General features: G+C 38.1%; 1 protein-coding gene across 7 annotated transcripts in view; it reads left to right on the plus strand.

Annotated features, from left to right (window-relative positions):
- PATJ (PATJ crumbs cell polarity complex component) overlaps nt 1-27,802 on the plus strand; it is a 349,292-nt gene that overhangs the window by 112,021 nt on the left and 209,469 nt on the right. For 6 of the 7 annotated variants that reach the window (XM_027607398.1, XM_027607438.1, XM_027607423.1 and 3 more), the window contains 4 exons: nt 1,865-2,033; nt 19,981-20,052; nt 21,265-21,442; nt 26,949-27,059. In XM_027607398.1, coding sequence (XP_027463199.1) covers nt 1,865-2,033; nt 19,981-20,052; nt 21,265-21,442; nt 26,949-27,059 — 530 coding nt within the window. The remainder of the gene's footprint in view (nt 1-1,864; nt 2,034-19,980; nt 20,053-21,264; nt 21,443-26,948; nt 27,060-27,802) is intronic. The other variant, XM_027607430.1, reaches the window with a different exon arrangement.

Here is a 27,802-nt window from a genome sequence, read left to right on the forward strand (position 1 = left end):
ATTTTATTGACCATTCTGTTCTTGCACCTCACCAAGTATAAGCCTTTTGAAAATTTCCCCCATTCTTCTCCTATAAACATTAACCTCCATTTGTCCAGGAACCTTTTTTTTTTTTTTTAACTTCTTTGTTTTTCTAACCTTTGTGCGCCTGTATGGCCCTTACCCAACACCTGCATAGGCCCTGGAGGACTCGATTTGTTTTATGGGCTCTGGGTACTGTAGTGCACTTGGTGAGCAGCTCTGTAAAGTTTGAGTGTGTCAAGCACAGTGACAGATGAGAAATGTGTGCCTGAGCCCCCGCACCAAGGGTCTGTGGAGGAAGACTGGGGCAAAGGGCACGGGCAGCCTTTGTGCGGAACAGGTAATAAAAAGTTTTAAATGGACTGCAGCAACCTCTGAAACCCAATGCCGTAATTTAACAGGCTACTTTTACCAGCATAGGTGGGTGGGAAACCGCTCTGCAAATAGAGCCGGTTCCCTCTTCCTAACACTGGTGTTTGGCCCCACCCCTGGTCTCTCCTCAGTGGGAAGGAGGAAGCCATAGGCAAAGCTAGAACTCTGAGGCAATGATACAGATTACAGTGCTTTGCAGGAATGTAGGTCCCTGTGGACAGGAGTAGAAGGGTACACGGGGATGGTGGACAGGCACCTGCGACATCCTATAATACCACCTGAGCATTACAGTTACTTTCACCCCCTCTTCAGGTTCTGTTGCATTACCAACTGATTCCAAAGTTTCTAGATAAGATAAAAAGCAATAGTAGTGAGTTTGCAGAAGATTTGTTCATTACGAAAAAATGGGAAGAGTTTAGGTCGTGCTTATAGGAAAAATTTTAGGGTAATTTCTCTGACCCTTAAAAATCACTTCTGATTTTCTAAAAAGCCAGAGCTCCAAAAAAATACTATAAATGTATGGATTCAAGGAAGGCATATGATCACAATTCATAATATTTGTCTAATATGCTGAAGAAAGATTGGCTGAGAATTTCTAATCGATTACTGGGGTGTATCCTAAGGGTGATTAATGGACCTATGCCAGTATGGGCGCAGGTCTCTAATTATGTGTCCTAGGACTCTAAGCACAACTCTGCCCTAGTCTTTTTTTCAGTAAATTGGGAAATGTCACAGATGGCGGGTCAGGTAAATTTGCACATTCCAATTGGCAAAATTCCTTAACCTGAGTTTCTCCATCTATAAAATATGGTTGCTAGTATCTTTTCTAACTCATAGTTTGATATGAAAACCAAATGAGGTAAACAAATGTAAATGAATTCTGAAATTTGTAAGCAAAGCCCTGTTAAAAATGTGTTTTCTTAACATTATAAGCACTGGGTGATGTATGGAGTTGTCGAATCACTATATCGTACACCAGAACCTAATGTAACACTGTGTGTTAACTATACTGAAATTAAAATTAAAAAAAAAATTTTAATGTAAATGTTTTTATTTGGTTATTTGTTATTCTGTGGAATTTTTTTAAAATAAGTGAAATGTAGGAGTGCCTGCAGTTGGGACAGCTTAGGTTAAGAAGGGAAAATGTGTAGTGAGATTAGAATACAATCATTAAGGGGGTTCTTTTGATATAATATTTCTATTGCTAAAATATCATCTTTTCCGTGAGGCCATAGGTAAAATTGTAACTCTCTTCCACTGAGCAGTCCCTATCCCCCTTCCTTGTTTCATTTTTTTACCATACTACTTGTCACCAAATGACATATTAAACATTTCACTTATTTAGTTTAATACAAGTAAGATTTCTACCTTGAAAGGTCTGCCCCTATTAGATGCCCATAACTATTTATTGAATGAATGAAGGATGAATGAAATCATCTTGTATTTACTATTATCTGGATTTGCTCTTTAGGCATGATGATTCCAAACGATATCCAAGGCCCTGGCTTGCTTGTTGAACTCCCTGCTGTGGCTCAAAGAATGGAGCAAGATTTGCCCTTATACCAACTCCCCAGGACCCGAGTTGTTTCCAAGGCCTCGGCATACACAGGAACATCATCTAGATATACCACTGAAGCATGGTATGATACCATTTATTTTTGTTTTCACATTATAGAGTAGTTTTCTTTTTGCTTTTATTTTAAAAACATGATTATGGTGGAACATTTGGAAAATACAGAAAATATGAATAAAATTGAATATTAGACAATTACTATGAGAATTTCACATACTTAAAATTGAAGCATATATACAATTTTGTATTCTTGCGGTTGTGTGGAAAAGATTACATAGAATATTTGCTTAGAGAATAAGAGTTTAATTGTTTATTTTAACAATGTAAGCAAGACATACAGCAGATTAAGGAGGGAATGGATTCAAGAGTTAGAGAATTTGCTGGAATTGGTGACTGATAAAATGTGTCAGGGTGAGAAGACATAGTTGAGGATGACTTGTGTTTCTGGACTGGGACAATAAATGAATTGTGGCACCATTAATTCTTTCATATATGATTGTAGGAGCAAAGGAAGCAACTTAAGTATACATTGATAGATGAATGGATAAAGAAGATGTGGTATTGGGGTACTGGGTGGCTCAGCCAGTTAAGCATCTGCCTTCAAATCATGATCTCAGGGTTCTGGAATCAAGCCCCATGTCAGGCTCTCTGCTCAGCAGGGAGTCTGCTTCTCCCTCTCCTCCTGTGCTCTCACTCACTCGCTCTCAAATAAATAAATAAAATCTTAAAAAAATAAAAGACATGGTATACATGCAATGGAATATTAGTGAGAAAAAAGAATGAAATATTGCCATTCTCAACAGCATAGACAGACATAAGAGGATATTACGCTAAATGAGATAGGTCAGATAGTGAAAGACAAATACTATATGATTTCACTTATATGTGGAATCTAAAAAACAAAACACACGAACAAATGAACAAACAGAAACTGTCTCATAAACAGAACAAACTGGTAGTTGCCAGATGGGAGGGGGAAGAGGGATGGGCGAAATAAGTGAAGAGGATTAAGAGGCACATGCTTCGAGTTATAAATAAGTTATGGGGATAAGTACAGCATAAGGAATATAGTGGATAATATAATTTTATGGTGATAGATGGTAGCTACACTTATCATGGTGAGCTTTTTGCTATGTATAGAACTGTCAAATCACTTATGTTGTATACCTGAAACTAATCAAACATTGTATATTATACTTCAGTTTAAAAAAAATTATAGGAGCATGAACAGGTTGGAAGGGAAAATGAATTTGGTTTGGGACATGTTGAGGGTTTCACAAAGTGAAGTGGAATCAATTAGGTGTGTGATTCTGGGGTTTAATGTTGAGATCTATCCTGATGTGGATAATTGGGAGCAAGATCAAGTGTAGGTGAAACTGCTGGATTTGAACAATCATCCAGGGTAAGCTCAAATAATAAGAGCATAAGGCCAGAATTATAGTCCTGCAAAGTAGCATTGTTATAGGTATGAATGGAGGAAGAAAATAGTGGAGTGGAATGAATGAACAAAATGTTGGAGGAGATTGATGAGCCCAGAGATAGTCATGGGGGCGCCTGGGTGGCTCAGTCATTACGCATCTGCCTTTGGCTCAGGTCGTGATGCTAGGGTCCTGGGGCTCGGGGGTGCCTGGGTGGCTCAGTTGTTAAGCGTCTGCCTTGGCTAATGTTGTGATCCCAGGGTCCTGGGATCGAGCCCCGCATTGGGCTCCCTGTTCGGCAGGGAGCCTGCTTCTCCCTCTCCCACTCTCCCTGCTTGTATTCCTTCTCTCGCTGTGTTTCCCTCTGTCAAATGAGGTAAAGGAGAAGGAGTTACACATATATAACTACATATATATCTGTGTGTGTGTGTGTGTGTCTCTCTCTCTCTGTGTCTGTGTCTTTCTGGGATAGATCCAGCGAATGAATATGTCGATGCTAGAAAGATGGTGATTAAACATGGTCCCTGGCAAGGGTGAAGGGAGAGAAGGACATTGCACACCTAGAGAGATGAGCCTTTGGTGGTTTGATGGGAAGAAGTTTACCTCCTCCACAGACAGGTGTCAGGAAGGAAAAGGAAAGTACAAATACAAGTGCTATTTTGGGTCCTGTGGGCAGGAATCCCAAGAGTTTTTTTTTATATATTTTTTGTCATTTAGGTAAAGGTTATTTTAAAACAGGGATGAGGTGGTAGTAATGTAGGCATTAAAAGGAGAGGTGTCTGAGTAGGGATTCACTTTTGAAACAGTGGTAGGAGAGTAACAGCTTAGTGGAGGGAAGGGATTTTAGAAAAATCTTGCCCCCCCCCCCCCCTTTCCAGCTTCCCAGAGCAAGGAAATGAGTATCACTCCCTTGAGTGTGGTATCTGTGGCAGAGAACCAGAAGCTGTTGAGAGAACAGAAGAGGTTGAGAGAACATTCGGTGAAGAGGTCAGGGTGTGGAGTAGTTTCTTGACAATTCAAGGAGATTACATGGAGTGTGATGGGTAGTTTGGCTGGAGGGTCTTGGGGGTGAGTCTGGGAATGGAAGCAAGGAGAAACCAGAGCATCAGGGAAGGAAGGAGTTGGTGGCCAAGCATAACAGGGATGAGAGATAGGGTGGATTTATTGGCCTTTATGTTTTTATTAAAACTTCAGTCCAAGAATGGTTTTGTGTTGATATATGAAGTGTCTTAGAATGATAGCACTTCTTGGTTCAGCAACCTCATGACCTTTGCCTATAGTTTTAGATAGAAACTTCATATCACAAACAGTTGGTCTCTGGGCTTCGGCATAACTCCTCTCTGAGTGGAAAGGAAAGACTCAGATCGGCTCAACTACTTGGAGGAATTCGGTGGCTTTTTATTCAGCAGAACTGGACCAGTGTGCAGAGGGGAGGTGCTGACAGGTCCTGCATCCTGGTGCGAGTGATGTAACCAGCTCCCAGGGAAACACATAGTCTTAAACAGGCAGTGGGTTTGTTTCTTTAGGAGAGATGCCTGGAGGTGGAAGTACTGGAAGGCTTAGGAATATAATTTTATGACTTTTTAAAAATTAAAAAAAATTTTTTAAGTAATCTCCACACCCAATGTGGGTCTTGAACTCACAACCCCGAAATCAAGAGTCACCTGCTCCACCGACTGAGCCAGCCAGGTAGGTACCCCTAATCTTATGACTTTTTATATGGTCAAATTACTTTTCAAATGAAACGTCTTTGTGTTTTTTTAAATTTTCCTCCAGTTTGGTGTTAATAATTGAATCTGGTCAAAGAATTCGGAAATGGGGCTGCTTCTTTAAAGGTGTAGAACTGTGACTGCAGAATTGGACAGTATCTAAACAAATTTCCAAGACCACCCCTCCTTTCTTATGTGGAAGACCAAACAGAACATCCATTGTGTCTTACTCAATTCTTCAGCTTCAGAGAGGGAAGATGCACTTGACTCCTACCCCGTTCATTACTTTTTCTCTTAAAGTAACTTTGACAAGCTGATTTCTAATGCAGGCACAGGCATTCAAGAGTTTTGACCTAACTTTTATCTTCTGAGATCAGTCTTGCATTAGAGTTGTTAAACAATTCTAGAATTGTTAAACAAAAAAAATTGTTTTTTTTACTTGCTGTCATAGATTCAGGGTATATTGAAATTTCAGCAGGTTCTGGAAGAGTTCTTGTAACTCTTTTTCCCCTCTTGTAGCCTTTCAAGATGTGCCCCCATGGAGTTAGGTTCATAGGAGAGTATTTATTGCCACTCGGAAGCTTTCCTGAGTAATGCATAGATTGTTTTGGAGGACAGTCTTTCAGATCAGGGTATCATGAAGTGCTGAATGATATTTTAGAGTTTCTACTTTGCATTAATTTTTGTGTAGGACCCGGCGAAGTTATATAATAAGCACTGTGCTGCTTTATCACAGACACCGACTTGTTTTGTTTTGTTTTGTTTTTAATATTCAATTTGAAGGGGGCCAGTGGTGCAATGGATAATGTGTCTGTGGATCAGAATATTTATTCAATTTATTTAAACTAAAAACAAAACAAAAACAGTTTACTTATTTCTCCTGCCTTTCACCCCCTGCCTCTTGCAACCACCAATGTGTTCTCTGTATCTATGAGCTTGGTTTTTTGGTTGTTTGTTTTAGATTCCACATATAAGAGAGAAAATGTGGTATTTGTCTTTCTCTGTCTGATTTATTTCAGGTACCATAATACCCTCAAGTTCCATCCATGTTGTCTCAAAGGCAAGATTTCATTCTTTTATGGCTGTATAATAGTCTAGTGTGTGTGTGTGTGTGTGTGTGTGTGTGTGTGTGTGTGTGTGTGTGTGTGTGTGTACACATACATATATACCGTATCAGTGGATTGTTTCTGTATCTTGACTGTCATAAATAATGCTGCAATGAACATGGGGGTGCATATATCTTTCACATAAATGTTTTCATTTTCTTTAGGTAAATACCTAGAAGTGATATTGCTGAATCATACAGTAATTGTATTTTAAAATTTTTGAGGAACCTCCATATTTTTCCAATTTACCTTTCCAACAACAGTGTACAGGAGTTCCCTTTTCTCCATATCTTTGCCAACCAACACTTACTTCGGTTTTTTTGTTTTTTTTTTTTTTTTATTATAGCCATTCTAACAGTGTGAAGTGATACCTCATTATGGTTTTATTTTTTTTAAGATTTTATTTATTTATTAGACAAAGAGCACAAGCAGGAGCGGCAGAGGAAGAGGGAGAAGCAGGCTTCCTGTGGAGCAAGGAGCCTGATGCAGGGCTTGATCCCAGGACCTTGGGATCATGACCTGAGCCAAAGGCAGACGCTTAAGCAACTGAGCCACCCAGGCGCCCCACCTCATTATGGTTCTGATTTGCACTTCTCTGCTGATTCATGATGTTAAGCATATTTTCATGTACCTGTTGGTCATCTGTATGTCTTCTTTGAAAAAAATGTCTATTCAGATCTTCTGCCCATTTTTTAATTAGATTGTTTTTTGGTATTGAGTTGTATGAATTCTTTATATATTTTGGATTTTAGTCCCTTATCAGATAGATGATTTGAAGTTACTTTATCCCATTCCGTAGGTTGCCATTTCATTTTGTGTATGGTTTCCTTTGCTGTGCAGAAGAAGCTTTTTAGTTTGTAGTTCCACTTGTTTATTTTTGCTTTTGTTGCCTTCATTGTTGATGTCGGATTAAAAAAATAATTACTAAGACCTATGCCAAGGAGTTCACCACCTATGTTTTCTTCTAGGAGTTTTATGGTTTCAGGTCTTACATTCAAGTCTTTAATCCATTTTGAATTAATTTTTGTGTATGCTGTAAGATAGTGGTCCAGTTTCATTTTTTTGTATGTGGCTGTCCAATTTTCCTTACACCATTTATTAGAGACCATCCTTTCCCCACTGTATGTTCTTGGCTCCTTTGTTGTAAATTAATTGATGATCTATGTTTCGGTTTATTTCTGGGCTCTCTATTCCATTGATCTATGTGTCTCTTTTTATGCCAATACCATACTATTTTAATTACTATAGCTTTGTAATATAGTTTGAAATCTGGAAGCATGTCGCCTCCAGCTTTGCTCTTTCTCAAGATTGCTTTGGTTCTACTGGGTCTTTGTAGTTTCATAGAAGTTTTAGGACTGTTTGTTCTGTTTCTGTGAAAAATACCATTGGAATTCTGATAGTTGCATTGAATCTGTATATTAGGATAGGACAGACATTTTTACGATAATATTTTTTCTAATCCATCAGCATGGAATATCTTTCCATTTATTTGTGTCATCTTCAATTTCTTTCATTACTATCTTATAGTTTTCAATATGCAAGTCTTTCATCTTGGTTATTTTTAGGTATTCTTTTTGATGGAATTGTAAATGAGATTGTTTTCTTAATTTCTTTTTTTGATACTTCGTATCAGTGTAAAGAAACACAACAGATTTTTGCATGTTGATTTTGTGTACTACAACTGCTGAATTTGTTTATTCTACCATTTTTTGGATGGAGTCTTTAGAGTTTTCTATATATAAGAAATATCATGTCATCTGCAAATAGTGAGTTTTACTTCTTCTTTTCCAGTTTGGATGCCATTAGTTTCTTTTTCTGGTTTAATTGCTCTGGCTAGGACTTCCAGTACTATGTTGAATAAAAATGTTAAGAGTGGACATCCTTGTCTTGTTCCTGATCTTAAAGGAAAAGCTTTCACCTTTTCACTGTTAAGTCTGATCTTAGCTATGGGCTTGTATTATGTGGAAGTACATTCCTTTTATACCTGCTTTGTTTAGGGTTTTTATTATAAATATATTGAATGTTGATGTTGAATTTTTTTTTAAAGATTTTATTTACTTATTTGACAGAGAGAGACACAGCGAGAGAGGGAACACAAGCAGGGGGGGGATGGGAGAGGGAGAAGCAGGCTTCCCTCTGAGCAGGGAGCCCGATGTGGGGCTCAATCCCAGGACCCTGGGATCATGACCTGAGCCGAAGACAGATGCTTAACAACAGCCACCCAGGTGCCCTGGATGTTGAATTTTTCAAATGCTTTTTTCTGCATCTATTGAGATGATCATATGATTTTTATCCTTCATTTTGTTAATGTAGTATATCACATTGATTTGTGAATGGTGAACCATACTTGCATCCCTGGAATCAATCTGACTGGATTGTGGTGTATGATCCTTTCAATGTATTGTTGAATTTGGTTTGCTAATATTTTGTTGAGGATTTTATCATCTTTGTTCATCAGGGTTGTTGGCCTATAATTTTCTTTTTTTGTGGTGTTTTTGTCTGGTTTTGGTATCAAGGTAATGCTAATCTTATAAAATGTGTTTTGAAGAGTTCACCTCTTCTGTTTTTTGGAAGATTTTGAGAAGGATTGGTATTAAATTGTCTTTGAATGTTTGGTAGAATTCACCAGTGAAGCCATCTGGTTTTGGACTTTTATTTATTGGTAGGTTTTCAATTACTGATTCAATCTCCTTGCTAGTAGTTAGTCTGTTCAGATTTTCTTTTTCTACCTGATTCAGTCTTGAAAGATTGTATGATTCTAGAAATGTATCTATTGGCATATAATTGTTCATAGTTGTCTCATAATTCTTTGTATTTCTTTGGCATCAATTGTAACATCTCTTTCATTTCTGATTTTATTTGAGTCCTCTCTCTTTTTTTCTTGGTAAGTCTAGTTAAAGGTTTGTCAATTTCAAAGAACCAGCTTATGGTTTCATTGATCTTTCTACTCTCTGTTTGTTTATTTATTTATTTATTTTAAGATTTTATTTATTTATTTGACAGAGAGAGTGCACAAGCCGGCGGAGTGGCAGGCAGAGGGAGAGGGGAAAAGCAGGCTCCCCGCTGAGCAGAGAGCCCTACGTGGGGCTCTGTCCCAGGACCCTGGGATCATGACCTGAGCTGAAGGCAAACTCTTAACTGACTGAGTCACCCAGGTGCCCCTCTACTGTCATTTTAGTCTCTATTTCATTTATTTCTGTTCTAATCTTTGTTATTTCCTTCCTTCTACAAGTTTTGGCCTTCATTTGTTTTTCTAGTTCCTTACTATGTAAAGTTAAGTTGTTCAAGACTTGTTTCTTGAGGTAGGCATTTATTGCCATGAGTTTCCCACTTAAAACTGCTTTTTCTGCATCATATAAAGTTTGGTATGTTTTATTTACATTTTTGCTTATCTCAAGATTTTTTTTTTTATTTCTCTTTGGATTTGTTCTTTGACCCATCTGTTGTTCAGTAGCATGTTGTGTAATCTCCACGTATTTGTGAACTTTATAGTGTTTTTCTTGTAGTTATTTTCTTGTTTTATGCCATTGCAGTTAGAAAAGATGCTTTGTTTAATTTTAGTCATCTTAAATTGATTGACTTGTTTTGTGGCCTAAGATCTGTCTTAGAAAATATTCCATGTGCACTTGAAGAATGTGTATTCTGTTGCTTTTGGATGGCATATTCTTTATATGTCTGTTAAATCCACTTGTCGTAACATGTCATTTAAGGCTGATGTTTCCTTATTGATTTTCTGTCTAGATAATCCATCCATTGATGTAAGTGGGGAATTAAATCCCTTGCTATTATTGTATTGCACTCTCTATTTCTCCCTTTAGGTCTGTTAATATTTGCTTAATATATTTAAGTACTCTGTGTTGAGGCATAAATCTTTACAAATATCCTCTTACTGGACTGATCACTTTATCATGGTATAACACACTTCTTTGTCTGTTATTCTTGGTTTTAAAGTTTATTTTGTCTGATATAAGTATGGCTACTCCAGCTTCCTTTTAGTTCCCATTTGCATGGAATATCTTTTTCCATCCTTTCCCTTTTCACTCAGTGTGTGCCCTTATATCCGAGGTGAGTCTCTATAGAGCAGCATGTAGATGGGTCTTGTTTTTTAATACATTCAGCCACTCTTTTCTTTTGAGTATAGATTTTAGTCCATTTACATTTAAAGTAATTATTGGCAGATATGTTTTTATTGCCATTTTGCTAATTGTTTTCTGTTTTTGTAGTTGAGCTTTTCTCTGTTCTTCTCTTTTTTTTTGGTTTGATGACTGCAGTGGTATGCTTATATTCTTACTTTTATGTATTTACTACTGGTTTTTGACTTGTGGTTACCATGAAACTTAGATATAACAACTTATATCTATAATAGTCTACTTTAAGTTGATAATACCTTACATTTGATCCCATTCTAAAGCTCAGCATTTTTGCCCCCCACCATGTTTTGTTTTTGATATCATATTTACATCTTTTTATCTTGTATCCCTTAACTAATTATTGTAATCATAGTTATTTTTACTGTTTTTTTCTTTTAACCCTTACACTAGCTTTTTAAATAATCTATGACCTTTACTATATATTTACTTTTCCAATGAGATTTCTTCTCTCACATGTGTTCTCATTACTAATTAGCAGTTTCTTTTCAGTTTCTTATTTATTTATTTATTTATTTTTAAAGATTTATCCATTTGAGAGAGCGAGAATGAGAGGGAGAGAGAGAGGGAGAGAGAGAGAGAGAGAGTACATGAGAGGGGGGAGGGTCAGAGGGAGAAGCAGGCTCCTCGCTGAGCAGGGAGCCCAATGTGGGACTTGATCCAGGGACGCCAGGATCATGACCTGAGCCAAAGGCAGTCGCTTACCAACTGAGCCACCCAGGTGCCCCTCTTTTCAGTTTAAAGAAGTCCCTCTAACCTTTCTTGTAAGGCCATTTTAGTGCTGATGAACTCCTTTAGCTTTTGCTTGTCTGGAAAATTCTTTATCCTTCAATTCTGAATCGTAATTTTGCCAGATAGAATATTTTTGGTTTGAAGTTTTTTCTTTCAGCACTTTGAATATATCATGCCATTCCCTTGTGACCTGTAATGTTTGTGCTCAAATATCTGCTAGTAGTTTTATGAGGGGGGTGGTCCTTATATGTAACAAGGTTTCTTTCTCTTGCTGCTTTTAATATTCTTTCCTGTCTTTAACTTTTGGCATTTTTTAATTATAATGTGTTGTGGTGTGAATCTCTTTGGCTTCATCTTGTTTGGAATTCTCTGGGTTTACTGGAGCTGGATAGCTGTTTCATTCCCCAAGTTAGGGAAGTTTTAGCCATTATTTCCTAATAAGATTTCCACCTCTTTCTCTCTCTCTCTTTCTCTCTTCTTCTGGGAGGCCTATAAAAAGTCAATGTTAGTTTGTTTGATGTTGTCTTGTAAATCCCTTAAGCTATTTTCACTTTTTTAATTCGTTTTTCCTTTTGCTTCTTTGATTGGGTGAGATCTTTGTCTTTGAGTTGCCTGATCCTTCTGTTTTATCTCGTCATCTATTGAACCCCTCTAGTGTATTTTTCAGTTCAATTCTTGCATTCTTCAGCTTTGTGACTTCTCTTTGGTATTTTCTTATATTTTCCATTTCTTTGTTGAAGTTTTAACTGTTTTCATCCATTCTTTTTTTCAAGTTCAGTGATCGTCTTTATATCCATGACTTTGGACTCTCTATCAAGTACATTGCTTATCTCCATTTCATTAAGCTATTCTTCTGAGGTTTTTTTTTTTTTTGTTGTTCTTTCATTTGGAACATTCCTCTGTTTCTTCATGTTGCTTGACTTTCTGTGTTGGTTGTTACACGGTTGATGAAACAGCCACCTCTCCCAGTCTCAAAGGAGTGGCCCTGTGTAGTAGATGAAACTTTTCATTCAGCCCTACTACAGCTCTTGGTTGTTTCCCAAACCTCTGTGCTTGTCCAAACAGCCTATTATATTTTAGTAGCTCCTGGTAGTTGAGGATGTGCCAATACCTGTCAGTGTCCAAAAGGGGAGATTCAGGTTGACTGAAAGCCAGACCCTCAGGCAGCAGCTTTAAAAACATGCAAATATATATATATAATCCTGAGGGGCCACATGTGTAAGCCCCACTGGCCACCAGACAGGCAATCTAGAGGTGTGCCTTGGGTGGCAGTCACAGAAATTGGGACTCCAGAAGAGTGTATAAGCTCCTTTTGGGGAGATACCAGTGAACTGGAGCAAAGCAGAAGGAGAATGCCAGGATGGTGTTCACAGCCCAAGTTCCTTTAGAGCAGCACTGTAGGTCGCTGAATGTGTGCCACACCTAAAATATTGCCCCTCAGTCTGAAGCTCCAGAATAAGCAAGTGACCTTTTTTTACAGAAAGACTGGGGCATGTGCCTCAGTCTGCTGTCTTTGAATTGCCCTGGTGGTAGTAGCCTGCCAAGAATCATCCTCTGATTGCCATAGTCCTGTGGGATCCAGGAATGCAAGACCCTTCATCCACCAGAGCCAGGCAATCAAGTGGTGTCTCCTGGATGTCAGCTGCAAAAACTGGGCACCAGACTCATGGAAAGCTCCCCTCCAAGAGTCAGTGTCACTCTGGAGTGTGGCAGAGGGTGAGCATGATGAAAGCACTTGCCCTCCGAGGTCTCTGGAAAGGATTAGTCAGCTTCAAGATGCATGCTTAATTAGAACCCTACCTCTCAGGCTACAGTCCTAATGATTAATAGGTTCCCGTGTGGAAAGACCAAGCTCCTGGATCTGTTTGCCTCTTGCTATGCTCTAGGGGTGGTAGCTATTGAAGAATTTTTTGTCCATTGGTTACAACTTAGTGGGACTCATGAGTGTAAGCCTAACAGGCCCCAAGAATCAGGCAGTGTAGAGGTGTCCCTTCTACAGGAGTCACAAATACTGGGGCACCAGATTAGGAGTATGAGCTCCTTTTTGGGTGACACTGATTATTACAATCCCATGTGACCAGGAACATGAGCTCCTCTGGCTTCTAGCATCAGATGATCAAGAGGACTGGTAGTAAGAGGTCAGATACTCCTTGAAAGTAGAGATCTCTAGGAAGGGGCCTCTGGGCAAGCAGGGTCTGATAACTCTGGAGGGTATCCAAGTGATTTTGTTCTGAGAAAGCACAAGCAGGGGGACTGGCAGGCAGAGGGAGAAGCAGTCTTCCTGCTGAGCAGGGAGCCCGATGTGGGACTCGATCCCAGGACCCTGGGATCATGACCTGAGCTGGAGGCAGACTCTTAACCAACTGAGCCACCCAGGTGTCTCTCCTTCTTTCCTTATAAGGCCGCTTGAGATCCTGTCTTCAGAATCCACCTGGCTTTAGTCTTTTTCTGACTCATCTATGTCATCACCTACTGCCTAAAGACATATGGGTGCCCATAATGGGGAACATGCACATTTCTCAGAGTAATAGCAGATCTGTAATATAGATACATCATAGGTACTGTTCAAACATTTCCTTTGGCGTTGGTGGTATAGTGGTGAGCATAGCTGCCTTCCAAACATTTCCTCTGTTATCTGTAGCTACATGACCCTGAGAAGGTTTCCGTTGTGTCTGTATTTCCTCACTTATAAAGTGGGTAGTTCTTTGAGTTAAATAAGTGTGCATATAAAGGACTTCATAAAATGCATTGAAAGAGCTTAATGAAAGGTTGGCAGTGAGGCTAGATGACAAGGATAGACTTGTGGGCTCAGAGGTTTCTAGGGCGGTGTTCTTTGTTGCTGAGTTTATTAAAACATTGGAGGAGATTGTAGTTCTTTTGTGTGGGTGTGTGTAATGAGTAGGATCAACTCATAGTAAGGAAAACAAGGTGTCAGAGCCTAAAGCCTGGGAAGATGAACTTGAGATGAAAGACTTGTATTTAAAATTGAAAAAAATCATGTTATATGTATACTAGTATGCAAATGAAAATAAATGCTTTCAGGTATTGATCCTTTGTTATGAATATGGCATGTAAAATAGGAGGGTGTTGTCATATTTGGGGAAAGGATTAAATGAGTTATTGTTAAATTTTGAGCCCCAGTACAGTGCCTGGCATGTAAAGCCTTCTAAGGCAATAGTGGATATCTAATAGGTTTACCTTTGAGGTAAATTTTGTGTAGATTCAGAACATTGGTAGGAGGCTGAGGATTAGGGGAGAATAAAGATGTACATTTGAGCAAAGACTACCCTGGAGTGTTTGAGTTGGGAGGAAAACGGGAGATTTCTAGTATAATGCTGTTGGAGCTGTTGTGTGCTCTGCAGGCGAAGACAAATGTGAAAAATTAAGACAAGAGGTACATAGAGCATGACACTAATGTGTTTGAAAATATAATTAGATCTTTGTTTACTAATTCAGGCTCTACAGAAGGCCAAATGAGAAGTAAATTTGATGTAAGAAAGCAACTTACCCATTATGGCTTGAGTTTTTGTTTCTTAACAAAACTCTTAAGCACAGTTTTACATATTTATATAAAATGCACAAATTTTAAGGGACAGTTTGTTTAATTTTGATAAATTCAGTCACAGCCTCATCAAGATATTACGTCCATCACTCCTGGGCAGTGTCCTGCCCCGGGCAACTACTAATATGACTTCTAACACCGTAAATTATTTCTCCCATTCTAGAACTCATGTAAATGTTGTCTACAGTAGGTACTTTTTTGTGTCTGGCTTCTTTCCCTCAGCGCAGTCTGTGTCCTTCTAAACTTTAATGTAAGGGAATGCCTAATTCTTTATATATACTGGTGTCAGATACTAATTTGCTTTGCAACTTCAAAATCACAGTGTAACATCTGTGTAAGTAGCCCTACTAGTGTGAAAAACACTAGTGCCTATTGTCCTGTTTCCTGTGGTGTGTCATGCAAAATTACCATATAGAATCTGTATTTAAAGAGGAAAAAAAATCTCAAGATAGTTTAGTCACAACCAAAACTCGTCCTGCTTGCATCATTTTAGAGTACGGAGTTTACTTGACACACATTTTGGCTTAGTACTTAGTAGGTAGAAATTTTATATGAAAGAAGGTATGTTGGAAAGAAAAGGTCTGATTCTTCTCATTTTTGTATGATGCTGAAATTTTGATTTGCCTAGAGATTGTATATCATCGAGTCTTACATTAATATCCACTTGTTCATTAATGGGGTGGTCTACCTTTCCCCCCAGTTCTGTAAAAGTGTTAACTTTGTCCATTTGTTATAAAGGTCTAAAATAAAAAGCACTGTTTCTATTGGATGGTTAATTCCTCTGGGGAAAATTGGTTATAAAACTCTGGATCAAAGTGTGAGAAGTAAATTTCATTTATTTTAACATGAGATTCCAACTGATTGAGGTACTGACCATATTTAATCAGTGCAAATTATAAAATTTGAGGTCAGAAAACCCTTGTTAAAGTTTTAAATATGTTTGTGTAAATTTAGATCTTAATATGTGTAGTAAAAATATTTTACTTTCTCAGTTAATTTTTAATTTGGGTTAAAAGGATATGCATTCATCAGTGTAAAGTGACCACATTAGTTTGTATAGTTGCTCATCTCTTGTGATAGTATTTCCAAAATAAATCACACTATCTAGATAAGCTTTTGCAAGATGGTTTTGGTTTTTTTTGGGGGGGGGTTATTGTACTTTAAAGATTTTATTTTTAAGTGAACGTGGGGCTTGAACTCACAATCCTGAGATCAAGAGTCACATGCTCCCCCAACTGAGCCAGCCAGGTACCCCTAAGATTTGCAAGTTTAATCTCTCTCTAGGTATGAAATTATCTGCGGAAAATATGTGTAAACTTCCTAAAGAAATATAATATGCTTTGAAAAAATCAGTTTCTTCCAACAGAATAATCCTTTTGTTACACTATCAAAACTAAAATTTTGCATATTCTAGACAGTGTTTTCTCTCCCCCCTTAGTTGTATGTGAAAGTCAGCTGTTTTTGAAATTTTTGGTTTTCATTTTTTTAAGTGGGGAAACTAATCGTCCATACTAATGTTAAAACTTGGTTTCCATTCTATTTTAGGTTTCTAAAAATTGAGTAATAGCATATATGTACCATAGTAAAAATACCTATGTGGGTTTTTTTTTTTTTTTCTTAATGCCTCTTACGAGCTGTTTTTGCTCACAATCCTTCTGACACCAAATATGTGAGTTTTCCCCTCTGCCCAACTGCTGATTCTCTGGACACTAACTGGTGTCTTAAAATTCAGTTCACTTCTGACACTAGCTGCTCAGAGTTAGTGCTGATTGCACAGTCTAAGGGCTTAGTCCCACAAGACTGTCCTGACTTCAGATGCCCGTCACAAGTCCCATGTTGCTAGCTGTACTTCGGACCAACCAGCTACAAATTGGGAGTTCCCATGATCCCTTTCTCAGGTTTGATGATCAAAACCTTTGATTTGCTAGGATGGCTCACAGAACTTAGGAAAGTGCTTTACTTACGCTTACTGGTTTATTATAAAGGATACAACTGAGAAATAGCCAAATGGAAGAGATGCATAGGGCAAGGTATGGAGGGGAGGTATGGAGGATGCATACAGAGCTTCCATGCATTTCCTGGGTGCGTTCCTACCCCCCACACACACCAGTACGTCAATACCTTGATGTATGTGCCAGTCTGGAAGTTCCATTATGTGAGCATGATTGGTTACATCATTGGCCATTGGTGATGGAACTCCATCTCTAGCCCCTCTCCTCTTCCCAGAGGAGGGTGAGACTGAAAGTTCTAACTAATCATATGGTTGTTGTGGCAACCAGACCCAGTCCTGAAACTATCTGGGGCCTCACCAAAAGTCCCCTTACTAGCATAATAAACTCAGGTATGGTTGAAAAGGGTTTGTTATAAATAACAAAAGATGATCCTATCACCTCTGTCACTTGAGAAATTTAAGGGTTCTAGAAGCTCAGTGCTGCTGCTTCTTATCAAACCTATTATGATTTGGGATACAGGAAAGTAGAAAATGGAGAGGAGGAAGGTTTCAATGTTGGTTTGCTTTATGGATTTTTAATTATAATCTTCAATTTATATTTAAAGGGGAATTCTAAAATACAACAGAGTGGGGTGCCTGGGTGGCTCAGTCAGTTAAGCCGCTGCCTCTTGATTTTGGTTCACGACATGATCTCAGGGTCGTATAACTGAGCCCTGCATCGGACTCCAAGCTCAGTGTGGAGTCTACTTGAGGATTCTCTCTCCCCCTCTCCCCCTCCGCCAGCTCTCATGTGCTCTCTCTCTAAAATAAAAAAATAAATACATCTAAACAATAAAAATAAAAAAATAAAATGCAGCAGAGCATGAAGATATTCCTTGCAGTAATGTCCATATTCCAGGATATAATCTCAGTGTATCATATTTGGGATAGTAAATAAATTACATCAATAGCATGGGCTATTAAGATGCTATTAAATAAGAAAATGATTATAATACACGGGGAAAATTTTGATACAAATTCAAATGAAAAATTGTAAAGGGAATGAATGTTAAGCCTCAGTTAAATGCCAGTTATATATCATTTAATCCTTACTATTACATAGCGTAATGAAAATATGGAAGTTTCTGCTGTCACAACTATCCAACAAACATATATGCACATGTGCAAAGAACAATGTGATGTGATAAAATAAAGACTTAAGTTGGTAGAATCATGGGTATCATTTAGGGATTGCATTCAACTGCTTATAAACAAACACCCCCAAACAGGGCCTTAATTTTTTTATGTAAAAACCCCTGAAGAAGGTGATCTGTCAGGGTCTTTTTTTTTTTTTTAAGATTTTATTTATTTATTTGAGAGAGAGAGAGAGAGAGAATGAGAGATAGAAAGCACGGAGGGAAAGAGGGTCGGAGGGAGAAGCAGACTCCCTGCTGAGCAGGAAGCCCGATGTGGGACTCGATCCCGGGACTCCAGGATCATGACCTGAGCTGAAGGCAGTCGCTTAACCAACTGAGCCACCCAGGGGCCCCAATCTGTCAGGGTCTTAAAAACCTTCTTCTTTCTGCTCTGCTATTCTTAATGTATTGGTTTAGTCATTGTTTCTTCATGATTTTAAAATGGGTTCTTCACCACCAATGTCATCTCTGCCTTCTAGGCAAGAAGAAAGGGAAGGTCCTAGAAAAAGGCTCCTGCCAGATGATTCTCTCTGGCAGAAAAAACCCCCAAAAATGGTTTTTTTCTGGAAATCTCTAGGGTCTTTTACTTTCATTTCAGAACACAACACCCAGTTGCCATTAGCTGAAAGGAAGTCCAGAAAATGTATTTCTTTAAAGCTGGGCATAGTGCCACCTGGAATAAACGAGAGTTTATGTTGGTAAGGAAGGAGGGGGAGAGGACATTAGATAAGTAATTGGCAAGTATCTGCCAAGCTCTTTTTCCTTGAATATTGTGATGCTTTTAATAATAAAAAATACACTGTCTGAGGCAAGAAAGCCATCTGGTAGTGCGTGAGATGTTAATGGCCCCTGATGATCCCAGTTCCTTTTTTTTTTTTTTTTAAGATTTTATTTATTTACAAGAGAGAGAACGAGGGGCAGAGAGAGAGGGAGAAGCAGACTCCCTGCTGAGCAGGAAACCACATGCAGGGCTCCATCCCAGAACCCTGACTGAGATCATGACCTGAGCCGAAGGCAGACGCTCAACTGACTGAGCCATCCGGGAACCCCATGATCGCAGCTTCTTAACTGATTTTTGGATTGTCTAGATCCTTTCAGTTTTCTCTTTCTCACTCAGCCTTAAACCATTATATCCTAGAAAGTCTGTCTGTAGAAGCAGCAAATAGGTGGAGTTTTGTTGCTTTTTATGGGACTTACTTGAGAGTTCAGAGAAAAATGCAGCATTGAAACGTTGAGTGCTGCAGCCTAGATTTGGATACTGCGAAGAGATTATGCAGGAGCCTTCTGTGAGCCTCAGTCCTCATGTGGAAAATATAATAGTATGACCTGCAGTGCTACTTCACAGGGTTTTTGTGAACATGAAATGGAAGAGGTAGTGCCTACATTTTTGTGTAGAGTAATACAACTTACACCGTCAGACCTATTATCTCATTTGGTGGTCCAGAGTCACACACCCATTTCATGGTGCAGGTTAGACTGGGGCTTAGGACTCCTTGTAATGTGTCTACCCTATGCAATGGCTTTACCTATGTAAGTATTCTGTAATTCAGCATTTTATGTTGTTATTTCCATACTAACATAACTTGATGGGTGAAAGTGTGGTGGTAGGTGGGAGGATCAAATTAGATCTAACGTAAGTAAATCTCTGCAAACTGCAGAGCGATGGGATAATGACACAAAACATTCATGGGATACAAATGACAAGGGAATTATTTAGGGTCAGGGTGACAGATCTAGAAAGAGGGATTGTGCTTACCAACTGTTCAGCCATTTCAGCTATTGATGTTGGTTTATGCTGGAGTGTTCTCTTTGCTGGTCCATCAGTACCAAGTTTGAAGGAATATATTTCCTAATATTTTATATGTTGATAGAAAAACAAATGTGAAATTGTACAAATCAAACACAGATTTTAGAAAATTGCATCTAGAGTGTCACCAATAAAAGTGGTTATAATAGTTCTATGATTTTTTGGTGACAGATGGATATTTATTGAGTTGAACATTAAAGCAATGTTCTGGTTGCTGTATGTATTTTATTGATATAAATATTTTAAAAGCTTAAAAATTAACTATTTAACTACATATAGATTGTTTAATTTTGAAACTTTCTAGGAGCCTTTAATATAACACTGTTTTACAAGTTGTGTGTTTTTTCTTTTTTTTTTTTTAATATGTTATGTTAATCACCATGTTTTTTCCTTTCTTTCCCCTCAGTGAGTTACCTGAGAGAGAAGAAGGTGAAGGAGAAGAAACTCCAAACTTCAGCCACTGGGGTCCACCAAGAATGTATGTTGATGACATTATTGGCTTTCTCAGGAGGACACAATCAGTTAGTTGCTCTTAAATTTCATAGTGTCATGTGACATGTACTGATTAAGAAATTGCCATCATCCACATGTAGGCTGGCCTAAATTTTAGTTTTGTCTTATCTAGGGATTTTTAGCCAGGCAAAATGACTATAGTCAACATTAAATGGAAAGTTTTATAGTTTTTCAGAAAAAGCAATTTACAAATGCCCCTGTATGATAGTAACCACTGGACTAGGTATACTTTATTATTGCATCACTGCCTCGAATGCAGTAAAATTTCTCCCCCCCTTTTTTTTTTAATAACAGCAACAGTAGTTGAGGCTTCTAGCATGTATTCATTTATCTCTATCCTCCTTTTGTGTTCGTCCAAGTGTGTGCCTTGTTTGAGCGAACAGAATATAAAAGTCTTCCATTAGCTGCTCTATTCTGCATGCATTATTAATCCCACAGTACCCACCCACATGGTCTGTTTTCTTCTTGCACTTCTGTGTTTTGTCTTAAAGACTCTTGGGTGCTGTTTTCTGAACTACTTTTTAATTTCAGTTAATCATTGGCCACATCTGCAGTCTGAGTAATATTCATAACCATTTGAAGGGCGAGTTTTATTCCATACTCTATTTTAAAAAGTGATGTGGAGGTAGGAAGAAAAGAGAGCCTGCCAGCTTTAAGAGCAAAATCTGTCCCCTACTTAAAGAAGCACAGGTTAAACCTGCTGACGGGAAAAGGCAGCTTGGGCAAGAAGCCTTTTAGTGGCAAATTTATTTTATTGTGAAAGTCTGTGCTTTTTGCCAAAATGATAATATGCGACTTTCTTGATTCGCACCCCCCCACCCATTTGTTATTTCCTTCATCCATTCTTTGCTGATATTAGGAATGTAGAATTAAAGAACTAATTATAGAAAATATGTTGTGGTAGGAGATGGGAACATTAAGGCCAATGAAAATCTCTGAATATTAAGAGGGTGTATTTATTGTTTTAGAAATCTTTTTCCAAATTCAAGCTTTCACGTGTGCCGTGAATGATTGATAATGTCCTATGATTTTGGAACTAGGTACAATTTCGAAAATTGTAAAAATATATTCATATAAAATATGAGTCACAAGAATATGGTCCAAATCGAACACTTATAGTGACAGTCCAACAAATTATATTAACTTGCTCGTAAGTGAATTTATTTTCTTTTTACAGTGTTGAGATATTTAGGGAACCCAATGTGTCTCTTGGTATTAGTATTGTTGGTGGACAAACTGTCATAAAACGCCTGAAGAATGGAGAGGAACTTAAAGGTATATTTATCAAACAAGTTTTAGAAGACAGTCCAGCAGGAAAAACAAATGCTCTTAAAACAGGAGATAAAATACTTGAGGTGAGTGATGTTAAAATTCCATTTTTGTTTGAAACCTACTTTAAGACAGTAATCATTTAACTGGAAGTCCTTCCTTCATTTGTTGGGGTATATGTGGATACATTTGGTGTATTTTCTTTCAGTGCCCTAGTTTTTATGTTGTTTGCATAATTTTGTGAGATTCTAAAGTTGGGGTGGTTATCATATAGCATAGACAAAGGATCAGCTGACTAAAAAAATTTTTACAATTTAACAGAATGAGTCAGCTGGCGAGCATTGTGTTTCTCCCATAGTCTTTAACAAACTCTAATTTTTTTCATCATTTAAAAAATTTCTAATGTTCTGCTTTTAAATTGAAGTATAGCTGTCATACAATGTTACATTAACTTGGCAGGTGTACTAGGTATACAACATAGGGATTCGGCAATTCTGTACATTATGCAGTGCTCTCCACAAGTGTGGTTAGCATCTGTTGCCATACAACATTATTACAATATTATTGACTATATTCTCTATAACAGGCTCTACATTGTATAAATATGTGTCAGTGGGATAGCCATGCTCATCCTCCCAGCCTCCATTGGAGGAAGGGGTGACTCCATTGTTCACACGTGGTAAGCTTTACAGAGCAGAGTTTAGGGCACATCAAGGCGCTGAGAACGTCCTGAGGTCTGAATCTCACATATTTCTTTGCACTGGGTTTATTGGATGGACATCATATTAAATAGCTTCAATCCCAGAATCGTGTTCTTGATACGTGCTTTATGATGCTAAACTTCAGCTGTGGTGCTTTAGTTCTGATAGAATGAAAAGAGCCCTGAAGGTCACTCGTTGAAGTCTTGATTGTGCTGTTTATTTTGTATCTGTTCTTGGACATATTAAACCCACCTTATTCTCAATTTCGAAATAAAATGGAAATGAGAATCTGAAACCCGTAGCATCATTGTGAGGATTAAAGCCAAGAACTGTGTAAAATTGCTCTGAATATACAAATATTAAGGTTATATTTGTGTTTTTGAAATTAAAAGAAGATACCAAACACACTGGGGATACGGCAGTGAAGAAAATGAGCAAAATTCCTACTCTTAGGTTATTTACATGGTAGTGGGGAAGATAGATAACATAGGTAATATGCAGAGTGTTAGATTGTAGTAAATAGCAGAAAGATAAGGAGGAACGAAGGGTAGTGGAGGTGCTGATTGCAACCGATAGATAGCTTATAGAAGATGATGTTGGGACAAATACAGGAAGTGAGAGAGTGAGCCATGTGGATGTATAGGGGAAGAAGTCTCTAGGCAGAAAGAACTAAAATGCTTAAGCTCTGAGGTAGGAGTTTGCTTGACTATGTTGAAGGAACAGAAAGAAGTCCAGCACCACTGATGTAGGTAGAGTGAGCAAGAGAGTGTGAAGAGAAAAGTCTGAGAGGTAATGTGAAGCCATATCACAGAGAGCTTGGAAGGTTGTCCATTATAGAATTGTGAATGTGTATGTATTTTAAAAGGATTACTCTGACTTCAGGGGCAGGTGTGGTTTCCTTTATTTAGTATTTGCATACATAGCACATTGTTTTTTTCATTCCTTCATTTTTACCCTTACGATTTTGTTTTAGTTGTATGTTTTATAAGCAACATATAACTGGATTTTGCTTTTTTTTTTTTAAAGATTTTATTTATTTGAGAGAGAGAGAATGAGAGATAGAGAGCACGAGAGGGAAGAGGGTCAGAGGGAGAAGCAGACTCCCTGCTGAGCAGGGAGCCCGATGTGGGACTCGATCCCGGGACTCCAGGATCATGACCTGAGCTGAAGGCAGTCGCTTAACCAATTGAGCCACCCAGGCGTCCATGGATTTTGCTTTTTTAAATCTACCTTGATAATCTTCATCTAGTAAATAACTGACACGGATTCATTTTTTACTTTGATTACTGATATATTTGAACTTAATTTTTAAATATATATTTTGTGTTTTGTGTGGTCCTTTTTCTTCCCAACTTTCTATTTTGAAACTGTCAAAGGAAATTGTAAAGAAATTTGCAAGGAAGTCCCAGGTACTCCTCCCTCAGCCTCCCCCAGTGTTAATGTGTGACACAGCTATAGTATAATAGCAAAACCAAAATACTGATATTGGCACAACACCAGTTATATATGCACTGATGTATAACTTTGTGTATTTTTATAGCTCTACACAGTTTTATCATATGTGTAGCCTTGCATAACCACCCCCACAATCAAAGAAACTCAGCTGTATCACTGTAAGACTCCCCTGTGTTGCCCTCTACAGCCATTCATCTCCCCTGCCAACCACTAATCTGTTTCTCCATGTCTATAATTATGTTATTTCACAGTTGTCACATAAATGGAATTATGTATTCTGCATCTTTTTGAGATTGGCTTTTTTCATTCAGCATAATTTCACTGAAGTTCATTTAATTTGTTGTGTCCATCAATAATTCATTCCCTGTTACTGTGACTGAGTACTTCTATGGTGTGGAGGTACCACAGTTTAACCATTCACTCATTGGAAGACACCTGGGTTGGGGTGCCTGGGTGGCGACTCTAGGTTTCGGCTCAGGTCATGATCTCAGGGTAGTGCAGTTGCCCTTCGTTGGCTTCTGTGCTCAGCGGGCAGTCTGCTTGGGACTCTCTCTTTCCCTGTGCCCCCCCACCCCCACCCTGTGCTGTGCACTTGTGTTCTCCCTCTTTCTTTCTCAAATAAATAAATAAATCTTAAGTGTGTGTGTGTGTGTGTGTATAAAAGGCACATGGTTTCCAGTTCTTGGTTATTATGAATAAAACGTCTATAAACATTTGTATACAAGTTCCTAAGTGAAAATAAGTCTCCATTTGTCTGCAGTAAATGCCCAAGAAGGCAATTGCCGGTTTTATGGTAAGTCCATTTTTAGTTTTGAAAGGAACTATTTTCCAGAGTGGCTGTACTATTTTACATTCCCACCAGCAATATATGAGTGGTCCGGTTTCTCCACATTTCTCATCAACGTTTGGTGGTGTCACTGTTTTTCATTTTGGACATTCTCATAGGTAGATAGTGATATCTTGTTGTTCTGAGTTTCCCTAATGGCTAATGATAAAGAACTCTACATGCCATCTGTACATGTCCTCTTTAGTGAAATGTTTGTGCATGTCTTTTGCCTGTTTTCTAATTGTATTGTTCATTGTTTTATCTTTTTAAATTATGTGTTTTCCCCTTCATCTTTCTCTGCTGTGAGTTGAATACAAAGTATTCTCTTACTTATCCATCACTTATATACTAATAACCCACTGTTTTGTCCCAGATTTAATAATTTCTTTAAACCGACAGCAGATTTGAAATGTTAACATTTTAATATTTATTTTGTCAAGCATATGGAGTCATTTGTTTACTTTTTTTTTCCTGTGAAAAGCATTACTCATTTGTTTTGTTTTTAAGGAAAGCTTAATAATCATTTCTCTCTGCCTTGAAACAATTGCATAAAGGAGCTAGATCTGTATAAAAAAGAATTTGTTGACCTGGGAAGTTAGCAATTAATTTAATTTTGGGAAATGGGTCTTACCTGTGTGAATGGACATACTTTTGGGTTATACATTTAAAGCTGAGAAAAACTTAAGATTATATTTCTGTTGTAATATAACAGAATTCCATTTTTTCCCTAACTTCCCAACTTCAGTGATTCCCATTTAACCCTGTGGAAATGTGTGTTGGGGAAACAAAAGCTGATTATTACTCGAAGATGAAATGGTTCTATAGCTTCTACTTCTCTTACTGTTGAATGTTTTGGGGATTAGGTTATTCATGAGAAGCTTCACCAAACTGTTGTGATAGCTTTTAAGCTTCAGTTAAATTTTTTTTCTATATTGGTTTACTATTACTCATATCCTTCCTGGGTTCAAATGGGAAAAGATGTTTTCACAGAAAAGAGGTTTTCACAGAAGAGAAGGTTTCATTAAAACCTTCCAGGGGATATCTGTCAGAATAAAAGGCCAAAGTTCTTGCCAGAGCCTCTGCCTGGTCATGTGGCTTCAGCTGCCTCCCTGACTGATCTCTCTGCACTGGGCACTACACTCACCTGCTTTTAAACCCCTCTCCCACACCGGGGTCCTGTCTCCTACCTTCGGGCCCTTACATCTGTGTCCCTCAGCTTCAGGTGGGCTTGCTTTTCTCCTCACCATGCTCTGACGCAGTGATTGATCATCCTTATCACTTCCAGCTCCTTGGATCCCCTTTGCTTTTACTGAACTTGTCTGGGGAAACCACATCGTAGTTAAATGCAACTCTTGGCTTATTTCAGGTCCCTAGCGTGGCTGGAGAAAATAACCAGCTAGGCTGTCTGGTCTCATTTTAAATTCATGAGCTCCTTCTCAAGTGAGTCTTTAGTTCTGCCTTGAAATCCTGTAATATTTCTCTAGTTGTTTCACTCTCCTGCTTCCAGAGGTAACTCCTTCACACCTCCTAAACTGCCTTCCTCCATCTTAATCTCAGTTTATGGTACTTGTTTCTTATTTCATGGAGAAAATAGAAGCAGTAGAAAAAGGAACTTCCCCTTGCTCTCACTGCATGCCAAATCTTTTTTTCTAACGGTATCTGTAACAACATATGAACTATTTGTGCTTCTAACTAAAGCCAGTCTCCCTAACTTGTGCCACGGAAGTCATTCCCTCTTCAGTGTCCAAGGACTCACTTCCTCGGGTGTCACTTCTCTCTCTAGCATGCATTTTCCCTCTCCGCCACACCATGATTACTGTAATACCTCCCATCTTAAACACGAAAGCCAACCTTGATCCCACAGCCTTATCCACCTACATTCCTATTTCTTTGGTCTCCTTAAAGCAAAGAGGTATTCAAAAATTGTCACTATCCACTGACCATAAGCCACCCCAACATTTATTAAGGCTTTGTTACTTTATCGGTTTGAAAAATTGGTTCTGTTAAATATGGTAGATACAGAATGCTCTTGGAGATTTTGGACATGTTTGCAAGTTAGGTTGTCTGAAATTTGTATGATAAGGAGCTGTGTATACTTATCCCAATTTACTGAACAGAGAACACTTTTAGTAAAAACCTATGGATATTTTCATGGTTCTTTTTTTAAACATGATTTGAGAAATGTTCAACTAGTCAATTAAAATAATGGACAATTTGCTTAAAATATCGTACTTCTCAATTTGAGAGAAGAGTCCAGACCGCCTTCCCCTGTCCCCACTCAGAATTCTGTGCTGTTTAGTGGCAGAGGTGACATCACAGCTCAGAAACTTCTTAAGGTTCTGTCACTGACCGAACTACCTATTTTGGATAATTATATTTAACCAGGGCTCTTATTATTAAGATATTTGTCTTACTCACTTTTCTGGAAGGTGGAATGTTATTTTCCTTAAACATGTTCTTAAACAAGCTTTTTATGGGCAAATCTTTTTTTTTTTCTCCCCCTTTTTTTGGCTTTGGTCTAATTCATTAGACTGGCTGTTCTCATCACTAGATAATACATGTGAACTCTATAGCTTTTCTAATTGAAATGAAATTACTTCTCTGTTTTAGGTGTCTGGAGTAGATTTGCAGAATGCCTCGCACAGAGAAGCAGTGGAGGCCATTAAGAATGCGGGAAATCCTGTGGTGTTCGTTGTTCAGAGCTTGTCATCCACTCCAAGAGTATGCTTTAGTTGATATTTTCAAAAAAATACTCTATATATCTATGGACCAAGCTTTTGCCTCCTTGTATTTTTCCACTTATTTTCATTTTGATCCTTCTATTGCCTAGAAAAAGCGTTACTTCATAAAAATTTAGTTATTGACTTCACTTTCCCCTTTTTTACTTTGATTTTGGTCTTTTGGTTAACTTTGAGTCATTCCAGTCTGCCTTGGACTAAGTTGCAGGCTATGGAGTCAGACCTGTTTTCCATTCCTTAATTCCCTGTTGACCAGCTTTGCTAACTTAGAGACAAGTTACTTAACTTTTCTGAGTCAGTTACTTTGTTTATAAAATACTTCGAACATAAAGGGGGTCAGATATGAAAACGTTCTAGAGGTACCTTCATGCTCTGTGTAGTTATTAAAGAGTGTAAAAATACAGACATGGTACATTGTTGTATGTTCTGTTGGACATCCTGAATTCAAAACTAGCAGTATTTAATCATAACACTTTTATCTGTAATAAATTACTGTTTCAGTATGGAATTAGAACTTTGATACATAGATGTCAGTGGCAGGATATGTATTTTATTTTGCAATATGCAGCAAAAATATCACCCCTAAGCCCTGTGACTGGAAGAAATGTTTATTTTTCCTTTTCATAGTGGAAGACAGCTGTTCAAAACATAGGCACTTCTGAACAGTAGAAAAACTGCATTTTTTTAAAAATGCTTTTCAGTAAGTGATGCGGTGCTTTTCGACCT

The sequence above is a fragment of the Zalophus californianus genome, chromosome 4 (assembly GCF_009762305.2).
Source record: "Zalophus californianus isolate mZalCal1 chromosome 4, mZalCal1.pri.v2, whole genome shotgun sequence".
Lineage (NCBI taxonomy): Eukaryota > Metazoa > Chordata > Mammalia > Carnivora > Otariidae > Zalophus > Zalophus californianus.